The sequence below is a fragment of the Epinephelus lanceolatus genome, chromosome 5 (genome assembly GCF_041903045.1).
Source record: "Epinephelus lanceolatus isolate andai-2023 chromosome 5, ASM4190304v1, whole genome shotgun sequence".
Taxonomy (NCBI): domain Eukaryota; kingdom Metazoa; phylum Chordata; class Actinopteri; order Perciformes; family Serranidae; genus Epinephelus; species Epinephelus lanceolatus.
In genome coordinates, this window is record NC_135738.1 from 27,285,834 (window position 1) to 27,300,375 (window position 14,542).

Below are 14,542 nucleotides of genomic sequence, written 5' to 3' on the forward strand. Positions count from 1 at the left end.
TTAGTTAATATTTCAACGTATCTATACATGTCAGGCAATTCATGGTTCATCAGACAGGCTGGTTGTCCTTTTCCTTAAAAAGACAAATGTACAACTTTAATTTGAAGGAGTGCATTGATTGTAAGGGAGAAAACAAGTTTAGGTGAGACTCTTGAGTATCCATAGAACCCATTTTCATTCAGATGAGGTGAAAGCTCAAGAGACCCCTTTGAAAATGGACATGCCAGTTGTTCCTTCACCAAGATTTAGCCTAAATTTGGAACATTATTTTGCCCCCATCCCGACATGCTGTATCAACATGGTTAGAACTGATGGATGCCTTAGGTCGTCTAGTTTCACAAGATACCACCAGTGTGTGCGCAAGTACCACAGCCTCAGCCTCAATCATTTTTGCCAGGGTGGGCGGCAAATGTATCAGGAGGCTAGGTGCTAATACAGGTGCTACTGCGTACAGTAGGAGAGACACTGTAGCAGAGCATTTAATAGTGGCAGCAGTAGTAGTAGTAATAGTTGTAGTGAGGATCAACGTTTGTGCAGACAACATACATTTAAATGACAGTGAGTGAGTGAGTGACAGTGAGCTGCATCATATTAACATTAGGAGACACAACACCTTTTAAATTTATTTAAGTGTATGAATTTGTTTATTTTTCTATTGAATGTAAAACATCAAACAGATACAGATATATCTACAGTATAAAAGTTACACAATAAGCCTGTCATCACTACATGACCATGATGTATTCTAAATTTTATTTTTACAGTCAGTAGGTTTTAATAAACTATACATCATTTACATAGTATTCCATGCCATGCAGTCATCATTTTTACATGTAAAAAAACACTTTTTGTAACATCTAAGTACAAAGAATTTTAAAAGTAAATTAATCTTTTAACAAAACCCAAATTTGCCATTTAATCTACAAGTTGTTATATAGACACATTTTTTGTAATGTCTTACAGCTAATTGCACTTAAAGGACAAAAATAACCACGTTACATGTTGTTAGTGTCAATAACTGTATCATAGCACCATCTTGTGGTGTCATTCGGCAACAACTATCCCTGGAGTTACTGTAAAGAAAATGTATTAAGTAGTTACACTATACTGACCACAGATTAATTATTCTTCTGCTCCATCAACATAGAAATGATCTACAGATTTTCTACAATAACAACAGATGGGGTTATGAAGGGTTAATAGATTCAGAGCTGACTGTTTCTGCTTCATGATAAACCAGGAAACCAGAAAAGGTGGTGTACCTCCCCTGGTTGCTGTAGACAGCGTAACGCTCATCCTGCTGACTGTACAGCCACACTTTGTCACCGCGGCGGAGAGCCAGCAGCAAGCTCTGACTTTGCATCTCTCTTCTCTTTGAAGTGTCCTCATCGAACACCATCGCCTGCACCTCGCCCTTCCCAGTCATCAGCTTCACAGACACAGCCTTACGAGGGTGTTTCCCCACAGTGAAGGCGAAGAAGTAAGCTCCCGGGAAGTGGCAGGTGAACAGGCCTGAGGTTTTGTTGAAATGCCCCCCGATGTTAACGTATTCCACATCAAAGGTCAGAGGTGGCTTCTCCTGTTGCCTAATACTCTGACCTATGAATGTGGAGGTCCGCGCCACAGAGAAGGCAGACCGTGGCTGCTCTGACGTCTGACCTCTGGCCGAGGGGTCAGCCTGAGGGGGGCAGTTTGGATAGGACAGCCCTGATGGGGACAGGTGGTTGCTGATGAAGCCGGTTGGGGAGACGTCAGGATAGACGAGGTAGCCAGAGAAACTGATGTAAGGGCCAGCATTGCTGTACAGAGCATACTGAGGACTCTGCTGTAGACGCAGCCACACTGTGTCCATCTCCTTCAGACTGATCATGACGCTTTGGCTTTGAACTTTCCTCCCTTTCTTTCTGTAGTCATCGTACGCTATAGCCTGCACCTCCTCTCCATTCTTCACCAGTATCACAGAGAGCATTTTCTTTGGAAATTTCCCCACAGAGAAGGAGAAGTAGTAAGCCCCAGGGATGCGGCAGCGGAAGTGACCGGTGTCTGGACTGAAATCCCCTCCGATGTTGACCATGAGCCTGTTGAAGGTCACGGCCTTCTGCTTGCCTCCCACTACACTGTTGGTTTGTGTGGCGGAGAAAGCAGAGCGGAGACCTGTGGCCACTGGAGGGGCGTGAAGGGGTGAAGCTGGTCCAGAGAAGGTGATCATGATGAATACACAAGCCAGGTGTGCGCCCCACCGAGCTAAAAACAGAAAGTCAAAGAAATTACATTTACAGATGACAAACAGAAGTCTCTGAAAGTTGTAGTGAGTTAGATATCTGAGATGTTTTTTGTTTTTATTTACTAGAGGTGGGACTAAGTCTTTGTTTGGCAAGTCATGAGTTAGCCTCAAGTCTTTGCACTCAAGTCTCATGTCAAATCCCAAGTCAAGATAGGCAAGTACTGTGTCCTAAGCTTTGAGTTTGAGTTGAAAAGTCAGTCACACATCCATCTGTTGATACAGATTCTTTTTGCTTGCTTTTTTTTTACCCATTAGTTTGAAATCGTGGTGTCTTCCATTTGTTTTTGTTTTTTGTTGTTGCTGTTTTGTTTTGTTTGTGTAATTAGTTTGTATACCCTTTGTTTTTATCGTTTGTCTTGTTCTTATTTTATATGATCTCTTTTGGCTGTTAATGTGCCCTTGACTTTTTGTGTACTGTACAGTAATCGCTTTATTAGAAAATAGAAAAAATAAAATAAAGTAAAAGAGTGAATTTTACAAAATGTAATGCCATTTTAACATCAGAGTAATAATATATTAAATTTACAATAATCATGAATGCTTTTCAAAATTTAAATGTTTTTGTTAAAACAAGTTGTTGTATCTCTGTCTGTAATTTTAACTTGCATGTTTTGCATACTGCAATTAGTTTTTTGTTGACCACTGCATAGCTTTTGTGCACAAACAAAATGAGCTTTGGTATCATTTTTTTCCAACTGTATTTCAGTGAAGTAACATTAGTTCTTTGTGGTTCTCCCTTGCAACTTGACTGGTTGCAGTCAGAGTGGTTTAAAAAAGTGGATCTGGAGAATTTAGTGTCGACTTGCTGGAAATGAATTGTGTAAATTTCAACTGAGTCAGCTTTTTAGTCTTTGGATGAAGGTATCAAGTATTTTCTAGTCAAAAGACTCAAAGAAAAGGGTCCAAGTGAAGTCACGAGTCAGTGGTGTTAAAGTCCAAGTCAAGTTGCTGTCTTTTTTTTACTTTTCAAGTCGAGCCTAAAGTCTTCCGATTTGTGACTTGAGTCCTAGTCATGTGACTCGAGTCCACACCTCTGGTTTTTGCTGTACAAAGTAAAAGTCCAATCTTGTAGCTCCCAACCTGATGGTCAGAACTCCTAAAGGGGTCAGAAGATAAATCTGAAGGGGTCAAAAAGATGATTACTGCTGACAACTCATATTATGAGTCTTATGCAACAGACTAAGCTAAACTCATAATGCCTCTATATTTAATATTCCAAGTTGATAAGGAAGTGTGGCTGAGCCCTGTCGAGATCGATCTGTGGGAGCAACAGCCCCTGTAATGTGGCTGATATTGTCTGTTCTCTCTGTGCACTGAGAGAAGGGACTAGATTAGGTGCTGGTTCATCTGTTCCTGTGTCTGTGGAACAATGGAAAACTTTGGAGGTTTGGTGAGGTGGGGCAGGGCAGAATGCAAAAAGATACCTCTTAGATAAGTTGCCGAAAATCTGTCATTACATATTATGTTGATGTTTTCATGAAAAGCTTTTAGAATAATTTTTTAGGGACTTAGTTTGTGTACATTCCTGTGATTCTGCCATTATACCTTTACCTACATTGGAGAGCATGCCATATTCTGATTCAGATAGAAACGTATTATCTATTTTAAACAAATTTGCTATTCTTGCTTTAATATTTCATAATGTTTGCTTACAGAAATAGATCAATATGAACTGCCACAAGCTTAGATTGGTCTGACAAACTTCCATGGTCACAACTAAATGAGTGGAAACCTTGCACCTGGAGGGCAACAAACATGAGTGGTAATTAAAGGCTCAGATTTTACACCTGGCTGTTTCCGCTGTTGCCTGTAATAATAACATATTTTACAAAACACTAATGATAGATATTTAGCCCTAAACTGTGGTGGAAAAGTCAAAGTCAGTGTCAGGAAATGAGTGAGTTTGCAAAAGACAAGCTTTATAGGAGTCAGATACTCTCACCTCAAGATTAAAATCAGCTTTTCAAAATAACACTTAAACATTTCAATAATTTTTTCTTTTCTTGTTGAGTAAAATCCATGTTATGTAGCAAAAAAAAAGACCAAAAAAAAAAGATCATACATAGATACATCTTTCTTTCCACTTCATGCTTAAAAGAGAAACCAACAGAAATATCAAACCCACCTGCTGGGATATGCTGGGAGAGAAATTGCATGCTGGACTTCGTCTACATAGACAAGTTTTCAAATAAAGTTCCTCTTAGTTTGCTGCACAGCTAATGCCCATGTAACAGGCCTGACACCCAAAGGTACAATGTGTCTGTCCATACAGACATGCCAGGAGGAGGAGCTTCGAGTCCCCTCCAATCTGTAGCTCCCATTCAGCCAGCAGTGCTAAAAAAAAGTGAAAATGCAGCTGTGCCATAGCCTTATTGGCTCGTGGAAGTCTAATTCATGCTTTGTTTTGTCTAAGACAGATAGAGGAGCAGTGGGACACAAAGTTTGGGTTTACAACTTCAGAGAAACTTTTGCTTCCAAATCCAGCAGACAATTTAGATAAACAAGGTCCTGGATTTGGAAGCACTGAAAATGAATGAAACTGCCAAATAATGAGCTGCCTTATTAATATCCGCATAGCCAAGGTAAATTTAGAGTTCTGCTTCTCAGGTGCTTTACAGTGGGGCCCCCAGGTGCTTCCCTACTGCCCCCCAAACTAACGTAGACCAATAGTACTGTCTTTAAGAGGTTGTGGTGCGCTCATTTTTTAAGCTAGAAGGTAGTGGTATCTCGTGAAACTAGACAACCTAAGGCATTCACTGGTACCAACCATGTCATCATAGCTTGTCCGAAAGGTGGCTAAATAACTTTCCAAGGTTAGGCTAAATTTTGGCAACTGAAATGGCCACTTTCAAAGGGGTCCCTTAAACTCTCATCTCAAGATATCTGAATGAAAATGGGTTCTACAGGTACCAACGAGTCTCTCCTAAACTTGGGAATGCTTGTTCCCAGTAAATGTTTTCTTCCTTACAATCAATGCACTCCTTCAAATTAAAGTTGTGTATTTCACTTTTTAAGGATATGGACAACCAGCCTATTAGAAGAACAACAAATTACCTAACGTGCAGATACATGACATATTAACAGGATTGTTTTGGAATTCTGAATGTTAGCTCTACTTGTATTAGTCAATGCACATCAGATAATTAGTTATATTAACTTTAAATTAAGAAATTAAAGTATTTCAGTATATGATTCCTTAACTCTCTTTTGGTTTTCGTGTGCCAGCCCAAGCTTTTCAGTGGCCCCATTCTGGCTACATCTCTGGAAATTTTCTTGGGGTGCCACTGGTGCTGTAATGCATAAACTTCATGCTGATGCAATGGTATAAACAAGAGTGTTTTGGAGGGTAAAATGACAACTCAGCAGCTGTAGGAAAAGTATTCATATTCAACAGTTATACTTGTGAAAATTAGAAATAATTAGTATTGGTGGTAAAATAATATTGAGATTCCAAAACAAAAGGATTTTCTCACTCTCCTTTTCAAATTATTTATTATTTATTTATGTGTGCGTTAAATGGTTTGATCCATTACTTGTTGTAAAACTGCTGCTATTATATTATCGTAATTTGTGTGAGTTTTTGTCATTTGTCTCGTACTCACAAAGCTATGAAGGCTAAACTTAAAGAGAAGAAGAATGAACTTTTTAAAAAAGGGTTTCAAGGCTGTCTAAATAACAATTGTCTCAGATATTTTATTTTATTTCATTTTTTTATTTTGTCCGTCTGTTTGTGGCCTACAGCTTTGTACTCAAGGGGGTAGGGTTTTATTTATTTGTTTACAATATCGGGGGATGACACATATGAAACAGGGGGTTGGGAGTCCTCCCACTGGAAATTTTGAGCATTTAACACTTGATTTCCTGTATTCTGGTGAACTTTTATGCACCAGTGTGTGCCTTTTCTCCATCAATTTAAAGTGAATATGTCTTTTGTTTAAGGAAATGTCAATACAATTGTTTTAATAAAGTCTGTGAAATTTTCTTTGAATGACTGTTTCTCATTTCAAAAACTTTTAAACAAATTAATTTAAAAAGAAATCTTAAATTTGTTTCTCTGCCAGTATCACAAAATCCAGGGAATTCAGAAGTGTTGTTAATGCATTACTTCAGAAATTGATTTGTTGGGTAAATTACATTTATTATATTAACATATATTTCTCTAATGTTGTGATTAAATATGTTATTATAAAGACCAAACTGATTTTCAATTCGTCAGTGAATATTCAAATTTTGCTCACTATGAGGAGGTGCAGGGCTGTAGAGTATTTTTTAATCCTTTATATTATATTAATAATTACTTGTGTAATATGTATGCACCAGATGGATTCTTGCCCTGCCTTTTCTTTATTTTATTTTATTTTTAAATTATTGCCTCGCTCCATCAGCTACATCCACTGCCATGACGCAGAGAACCCGGAAGACGTGTGTTTGCTGTCAATGCCAACGACAGAGAGGAGATACTGAGAGCTAAAATAAAAACCCCGCATTTAAGACAAGATGGCAGGACTGCCCCGCAGGATCCTTAAGGTAATTATGTCACACTTTACACGGCAGCAGCACGTCTTACTTTTCTGTCATGGCCAAAACTCTAACGTCACATACACCGTTTAAACGGTTTTGTGTGCTAACTGTAGCATTTAGCTCGCTAACGTTAGTTTGCTAAAGTAACTTCCGTTTCATTCCCGAGCCCAGATACACCGAGCCACGGCGGGTTAAAAATACACCAAGCCCTCGTGAAAATGGCGGATAAATGCCGGGATTATCGTCTCTAAATATACTTCCCAAGCACTACAGTGTTCTAAAGTTGCTTCCGATGAGGTTGTGGTGCAGACTGAATGGCTGGCTAACGAGGCTAACTATGCTAACCCCGGCTAGTTTGTTAGCTTTGATTGTGTTAAATACATCCATGGGTTGAATGATAAAACAGGGTCGAGCTAAAGCTAGCCTGGTAGCCTGATATGCATTCTCAGTATTATGCTTTTCATTTAAGCCTACACTAACTTAAGATGGCGTGTTTGCTTCTTCTAGTCTTTTCTTTTGGGACAGTTTCGCTTTTTATTTGGTGAAGTTCGTAAGTTAGCTATCAGTGAGTTAAACGATACGCTAGCACCACATCTTAGTCATACGTGTGGTAACGTTGTACTTACATAGAAAATCGTAAACGTGTAAAACTTTGATTACAAGTCACTTTCACTGCAGACTGGTATGGGGGAGCATTAGCAAGTAATGTTGGCCATCTAAACAAAGAGGGTGTGAACCTTATGATACAACAATATGACACAGTGTTGTCACTGGTAACTGCCAGTCATTTGCTTTAGGGAGAGTTGTCTTCCCTGCACCTTACAATATGCAAACCCAGAATTACAAGAGCTGGTGTCATGTGTTACAGGTTCATATCCCTACAAAGATAGTAATGCAAATAAAATTATTGTACTTTCATTTTCATTTGCATTACAACATTTCAGTGGACATTACTTTGAGATGGGCTCTGATTACATTGCAGGCTGCTCATAGGTGTTGTTGCATTATCTGATGTGATCAGAAGATTTTTCCAGTGACTGTTGCCATTAATGTTTTCATTATACAAATTAAATATTAATCATTAGGCCTATGAAGTGTCAAAACCATTAGGTTCCCAGAGAGGTGTATTGAAACTGCTTTCACTGTCTGACCAGCAACCACATACCCCCAAATATTTAATTTATAAGTTTATGAAACACAGAAAAGCCAGCCAGTCTTCAACTTGTGAGCATAATAGTGACTAATTTTCATTCAGCCACTATTTCTTTATATCTTTAATGATAATAGACAAGCCTTACAGAAGCCCCTGCCTTTTTCCTTTTTCTTTGGGGAACCCTTACAGCGCCTATGCTGTAATATTGTGTATTTGCAAGGATTCGTGTATTGAGTTTTATTCAGAGAGCAACACAGGAGCATGAATGGTGTCCAAGAGAAGGTTGCACAGGTGGGCAAGTGAGCAAACCACAGACCATTGGTGGTGGGAAAAGGTGGAAGGGCTGGGAACAGTACTTAGCGCCCTTGAGCCCTCAGAGCGTGTGACTGGGACTGGGAGCCCCTCTCCCGTCTGTGTTTTCACTGCATGGTTTTGTCTGTGGGTTATCTGAAACATTTCAGGAATCTCACTCCCAGTTGCATTCAGGAAAAAGAACTTTGAAAACAAGAGTGCCGGCTGCCGGCGAGCTTGACCTGACTATTTGATGCTTTTTTTATATGTAGTTATTTATTTATAGTTCTGATGTCACGTGTGATTCAGATATCACACAAGGCTGTGTTTCACACAGGCACATGTGAACACTAGGTTTTTAGCTTCATATAGTAGGATAATTGTAGTATCAGTACAGTTTGGAGAATGCAGGATGTGCAGTGAAGAGCTGACGGCACTGCAGTTTGTACAGCGTGCACAGTAGTGAGCTTGAAGTAGCTTCTTGGTAAAGGCATCTCTCAGGTGTGTCACTCATGCTGCCTCATGCATACTACAGGAGATACCGGACACCTGCTCCTCTTTCACAGCACAGGTGTGTTTCTGTAGGTCACTTGGCTGTCACTATGAGTTGGGAGAGCCTTGCTGCAGTGGCTGATGGGAATGAAAGTAATGGTCTCCTGTGGTGCGGTGGCTGAGTCAGTGTCACCTCTAAAAGACAGTTACATACTGCACTGAGAGTCTTCGGAAACACAGCATTGAGCCACTGCTGCAGTCAAAGCCACCCTCCCCTCAGTGTTAAAGGATAAAAGCCAAGCAGACTACAGTCCACCTCCTGCCTACCATCTCTGTTGGGAGAATAATAGTGACTCACAACTTTTGTGCAGCTCTCAGGTGTGGGCGAGGGCTTCTGTAAAATTGATATATTTGATAAACAAGTTTTACTAATATCAAATAACAACTAAGTACTCTTTGATGTAGGTATTATTTATTTTGTACCTGAAGTATTGAAATTGTGGATAACCTTGATTGTAAGCTTTCCAGTAATCAGAGAAACACAATCTTCTGTTCGTTTTTGAGGAAGATATCTGTGTCTTTTGTAGGGTGGGCATCAATGTAGATCAACTCAAAGGGCCCCCGTCTCCTGAGCGGTTGTTCATTCTGACATATAGTTTAGCATGTAGGAAAAATGTGTTCAAATTGAAAGGGGTGAGGTCAGAAAGTGGTGGATTTCTGATGAGATGCTCCTTCTAGGGATGTTAATGGTTAACCACAAAGAATATATTTGACTGTTTCCGCATGTCAGCCTACAGGCTAATGTTGCTACTCCTCAGTTTACTGCACTGAGCACCAACTGGGTCTGGAATGAGCAAGTTTCTGCATGTTAATGTGCCTAGCTGGCTGGCTGTAACCAGTGCTAACAGGAAGTAAAGTAAAAGGCAAGACATTTACATAATATAATACTGAAATTTCACCAATTCTAAAAAGACAGTGCTTTGAAATGCAGCGCTAAAGTTCACTCAGTCATGCAAGTGCCAGACTAAAAGGAAAGGCCTCATGGATACATCACTTTTTATTTTTTTTCTTGAAAATCATCCACTAATTTACAGGTTAATAGGTGTCGGGCTATCAAAAGCATAATTAAAATAAAATGAAATAAAAATGGCTTGTAATAATCACCTCATCTCTGATATCAACATACTTTTTGCACTTGTCATTTACAAAAGAAACAGCTACAACGAAAATTCAGATTGGTTGCTCTGCCCCCTTGTAACTAAATGGCTGACTTGTGTGGTATGACAGATGCTCTGTGCTGCATCCTCTTTAAAAATCAAATTACTCTCAAGTAGTGTGTGCAGTCGTGTCTCAGCACTGACTCCCCTGCCCTACTTGAACACAAGGAGTTGCATCCCTCCACTGAAGTATGGTGTTCAAATGCATTCCTCCTTACACATTTTGCAGTGCAAAGTGAAAGTACTTAAACGTGACACTGACTGGTAATAAGGTGGCACCATTATAAAGTTAAATTCGTTGTGTTTTTTCCTCCGTCAGGAAACTCAGCGTTTGCTTGCAGAGCCTGTCCCAGGCATCAAGGCAGAGCCAGACGAAGGAAATGCCCGCTACTTCCATGTGGTCATTGCCGGACCTCAGGACTCACCTTTTGAGGGCGGCACGTTTAGACTTGAGCTCTTTTTACCAGAAGAATATCCCATGGCAGCCCCTAAAGTACGCTTCATGACCAAAATATATCATCCCAATGTAGACAAGCTGGGAAGAATATGTCTAGACATTTTGAAAGGTAAGTCAGTTACAGTTTACGCTTGGCCAGCTGTGTGTGGTGTTTGTCGTGTTTTACAGAAAGCTCGTCTTTTCCCCGTTCTGTCTTTGGTCTTTTGAGTCAGGCTCGTTACTGTAGGAAAGCCTGTATGTATTGTGTCCTCTGATGTTTGGCCTGTGAATGAAGGGCTTTGCCAATTTATCTTGCTCAAAAGATCAAGGGCCTCTTATGTTACACTTTTGACCCCTAACGGGAACTTTGTGGCGCTACCACTGCACCACTGTCTCTTCACTGCCCCTGCAGCTTAAAACACAATTTTGTCTTCTTTATCTCTCTACTTCTTGTTCTTTTTTTTCTTTTCTTTTTTTTTTCAGATAAATGGTCGCCAGCTCTGCAGATCCGCACAGTGCTGCTATCAATCCAGGCGTTACTAAGCGCACCCAACCCTGATGATCCCCTAGCAAATGATGTTGCCGAGAAGTGGAAGACCAGTGAAGCTGAAGCCATAGAAACAGGTAAGAGCTATGATCTGGCTGTGATCAGCTGAGGGTTTATTACACTTTCCACCTAACTCTTGGCTACTTCTCTCTTTCCCCTCTGTCATTTGGAGTACAGGAATATCTGACATAAATACACACATAGGTACAAAAAACAAAACACTGTATGATTAACTGTGCACATTGGGGAGGGTTTTTGTTTTTGGTACTGTGGTATTTTTTTAACTATCTTTACTAGAATTATTTGTAACGTATCCTTATAATCTCAGTCAGGCATAAGCCTGGAAGGAAACGTGTTTGGTTGTGTGTGTGTGTGTGTGTGTGAGTCTGTTGTCCTTTATACACAGAAGTCGTGCTTTAGGGCCGCTACAAGTCCTGTCTTTGTGCTGCCATTGCATTTTTACAAAGAACCAATAAACGGTGGCATCGTGCCATTCCAGTGTGTGACTTTAGACAAGAGGCATGACATGTAAGACAACAGCGTCTGCCTCTAGTGTGACATGTAACATACTCATGGGCAGCGCTTTATAAACAATAACAATCACATTAAATAACAGTCATTTACCATCCTTATTATATGGCAGCTGATCTCGTCCTCTGCTCTTAGGAAAGGAGCTCCCAGGCCTCACTGTTTTCCCAATTTGCGGGCATTTTCAGCTGCTGTTCTTCTTCCTTGAGTTAGCTGCTAACTTGGCTAGTTAGTCCTCTTGCAGTAGGTCACATGCATAAGACATCATCAATATGTCACACATGTGCCACCCATGAATGATCACGTCCTGCCTGTTTATACAAATGTTGTTTCTGTGCTGTTACTACCTCCAATGTCGGGATAAAGGTGAGACAAATCTGTCCCCCAATTCCATGATTGTACCTGTTATACAGAACAGCAAGGCGACATACTTTCATGATATTCCCGCATTGAAGAGGCAGAGTAAAAGGAGCTTGTGAGTGTGTGTATTCATCTGTCCAGACTCCGCAGCTAATCTCGGATACTACTAGACCAAGTCAACTTATATTTTCTGTGCACATTTATGACTGTATGCTCATTGCTCAAGGACTTCTCACATTTTTTCTTTGCTTCTGGGATCTGAAATGTATCCGTTGTAATTAAATGAATTGCCCGAGTGGCCATGGCCAGCCTGGAGATCTGCTCTCTACTCAGTGCACTTTTTTAGTTGTACACTCGGTTACTGAAATGTAATAAAACTACAGTACTCCACACACTCCAATACTAAATTACAAGAAAAACTAAGAACATAATAGAGGAGAAAAGGATTTTCAGTTTCATTAAGATAAACATGTCTTAATGCAGTCTTTGCAACAACGCCATATTGTTAATATTTATGTGACTTATGTTCATATTCTGTTTGTTTTTTTCTTTGCAGCCAAGACATGGACCAGGCTTTATGCTGGAAACAAGAATGAAGTGTAGAGCAGCCCAACAAGTGAAGATACAAGTAAAAATCAACTCCTCATGTTCTGCCAAGACCTCTTCCTACTTCATTTGCATTTAAAGGACACAGTCTTAAATATATATACATATATATTATAAAATAAACATGAATATATTGTAAAGGAAAAAAAACACAACTGCTGACAATTGGTGATTTAAATGCACACTAGTAACGAAATGAATTGTCTTTGTCCTAACTCACTACTGTTCAAATGCATGGGCAGAGGTTTTAGATCTACTCACCTGGCTTTCTTTGTCCATGATTTTGGGAAGCTTTTGCCAACTGCTGCTTTAACGAGCACATTTCGGGAGGGGTGGGGGGGTTGGGTTGGTCTTATGTCCCACATTTTTTTGGGGGGGGGGGGGGGGGGGGGGGTTGGAGGTTGGAGGTTGGAGGTTGGAGGTCGGAGGTCCTGGAGTGAAATGGGTAGGGAGGAGAGAAAGGCTAGATGTGGTCAATATAGTATACTTTTTACATTTCTTTTAACTTTGTTTTCTCGTGTCGCTGTTTGTTTATTAAAAGCAGCTAACTACTACTAGCCCACTGTATGTACACACTCACCTGGAGGTCACTCGTGCTGTGTAGATGGCCCAGAGGGATGCATAAACTAGCCCTGCTTCTTCATCAAGTCACATCTGGCTGCATTGAATACAAAATAAAAAGACTGAAAGCCAAACTGAGCCTGCCATTGTCACATTAACGTTTTCAACCGCTCTCAGTGTAAAACGTAGGCTTGTGGATGCCGTTGGAGAGTGTTGAGTGTAGGGTGGACATTGTGGACCTTTAGTTTTAGCATGTATGTTTTATTACCATATCCAGTCTTTTCTATGTGAATCTTTCTCGCTCTTACTAACTACTATGCGTTTTCTCCGTACGCCCTCACAGTCTAATGCTAGCAGACTCAGTGGTTTACTTCTTCCAATGGCATTTATTTCACAAAGCAGTGGTTACATTTGAGTTGTCAGTTGTTTGATGGCGAGAGTTGTGGCGACTGGCGGAGGTGAGCAGGATTAAAATTTGAAAAGATGGACGAAGGCTTTGACTCTCAGCTCTTGTGATTGGTATTTGGCTGAAAAGTGTGTATTCAATTCACTGTTTGTAAATTCATTCTTTCTATTAATCTGGGGAGGAAGTTTTTTCCTGCTCTCAGAATGCTATGAAACAGTCCACCTGCATACTTCTATGTTCTGTAAATAAAATCTGTTGATTAATAAATAGATGTTCGTGTGTAATTCTTGATGGTACATTATGTATGCCACTTACTTTGTCCAATCAGACGTTCTCTCAACAGGTTGAGTGGACAGGTCACACCTTTATGACATAAATTCATGGATTTTGTAACCTCACCGAATCCCTTTTATATCTTGACTTCAATTTGAGGTCTTAACAGATATGATCAGTGGTATAAAGTAACCAAGTACATTTACTCAAGTACTTAAGTACAGTTTTAGGTACTTCATTTTTTGCTACTTAATACTTCTACTTCACATCTCAGAGAAATATTCTCAGTTATACTATATACTCAGTTACATTTATCTGACAGCTTTAGTTACTTTGCAGATTCAGATTATTACAACAAAATATCAACAAATAAATTATGATGTATTAGTATAGATTAAATTATGATAAGCCTATATAGATACCAGGGGAACATTCACAAGCTACCCAGCAATGTAAAGTAGGTTAATTAAATTGAGCTTCACCTTTACCAAATACAACATTAAAGCAGTGAACACATAAATGCATCGATAATTGGGCCATTCTGCATAATGAAGACTTGTACTTATGATCTATAAAGCATATTTCAGTGCTAATACTTGTGGACTTCTACTTAGGTAACATTTTGAATGCAGAACTTTAACTTGTAACAGTGTTTCTGCACTGTATTGCTTTCGATGTTAGTAATATGTTCAGTATAATCACAAGTTAACTGTAGTGCAATATTTCCCTCAGCAGTACTGTGAAATAGGAATATTAAGTCACATAAAATGCATGGAAAGTACAAGAACCTCTAAATTTTACATTACTTTGATTAAATTGTGTCTTTTGGCCACCAAGAAAGGTAGAATCTTTACTTTTAGGTGCATT

At 39.6% G+C, this 14,542-nt stretch overlaps 2 protein-coding genes across 2 annotated transcripts; one reads left to right on the forward strand and one right to left on the reverse strand.

The window, feature by feature from the left end:
* Positions 1 to 410: 410 nt before the first annotated feature.
* On the reverse strand, positions 411 to 4,544 carry c1qtnf13 (C1q and TNF related 13). The gene is made up of 2 exons (XM_033635693.2): positions 4,410 to 4,544; positions 411 to 2,244 (listed from the first exon to the last, which is right to left on the reverse strand). Exons 1-2 carry the CDS (start codon positions 4,438 to 4,440, stop codon positions 1,187 to 1,189), a joined length of 1,089 nt encoding a protein of 362 aa, XP_033491584.1. The 5' UTR covers positions 4,441 to 4,544; the 3' UTR covers positions 411 to 1,186.
* Positions 4,545 to 6,682: 2,138 nt separating this feature from the next.
* Positions 6,683 to 13,669, forward strand: ube2na (ubiquitin-conjugating enzyme E2Na). Its single transcript, XM_033634399.2, has 4 exons — positions 6,683 to 6,811; positions 10,278 to 10,524; positions 10,878 to 11,018; positions 12,386 to 13,669. Exons 1-4 carry the CDS (start codon positions 6,782 to 6,784, stop codon positions 12,430 to 12,432), a joined length of 465 nt encoding a protein of 154 aa, XP_033490290.1. The 5' UTR covers positions 6,683 to 6,781; the 3' UTR covers positions 12,433 to 13,669.
* Positions 13,670 to 14,542: the final 873 nt, after the last annotated feature.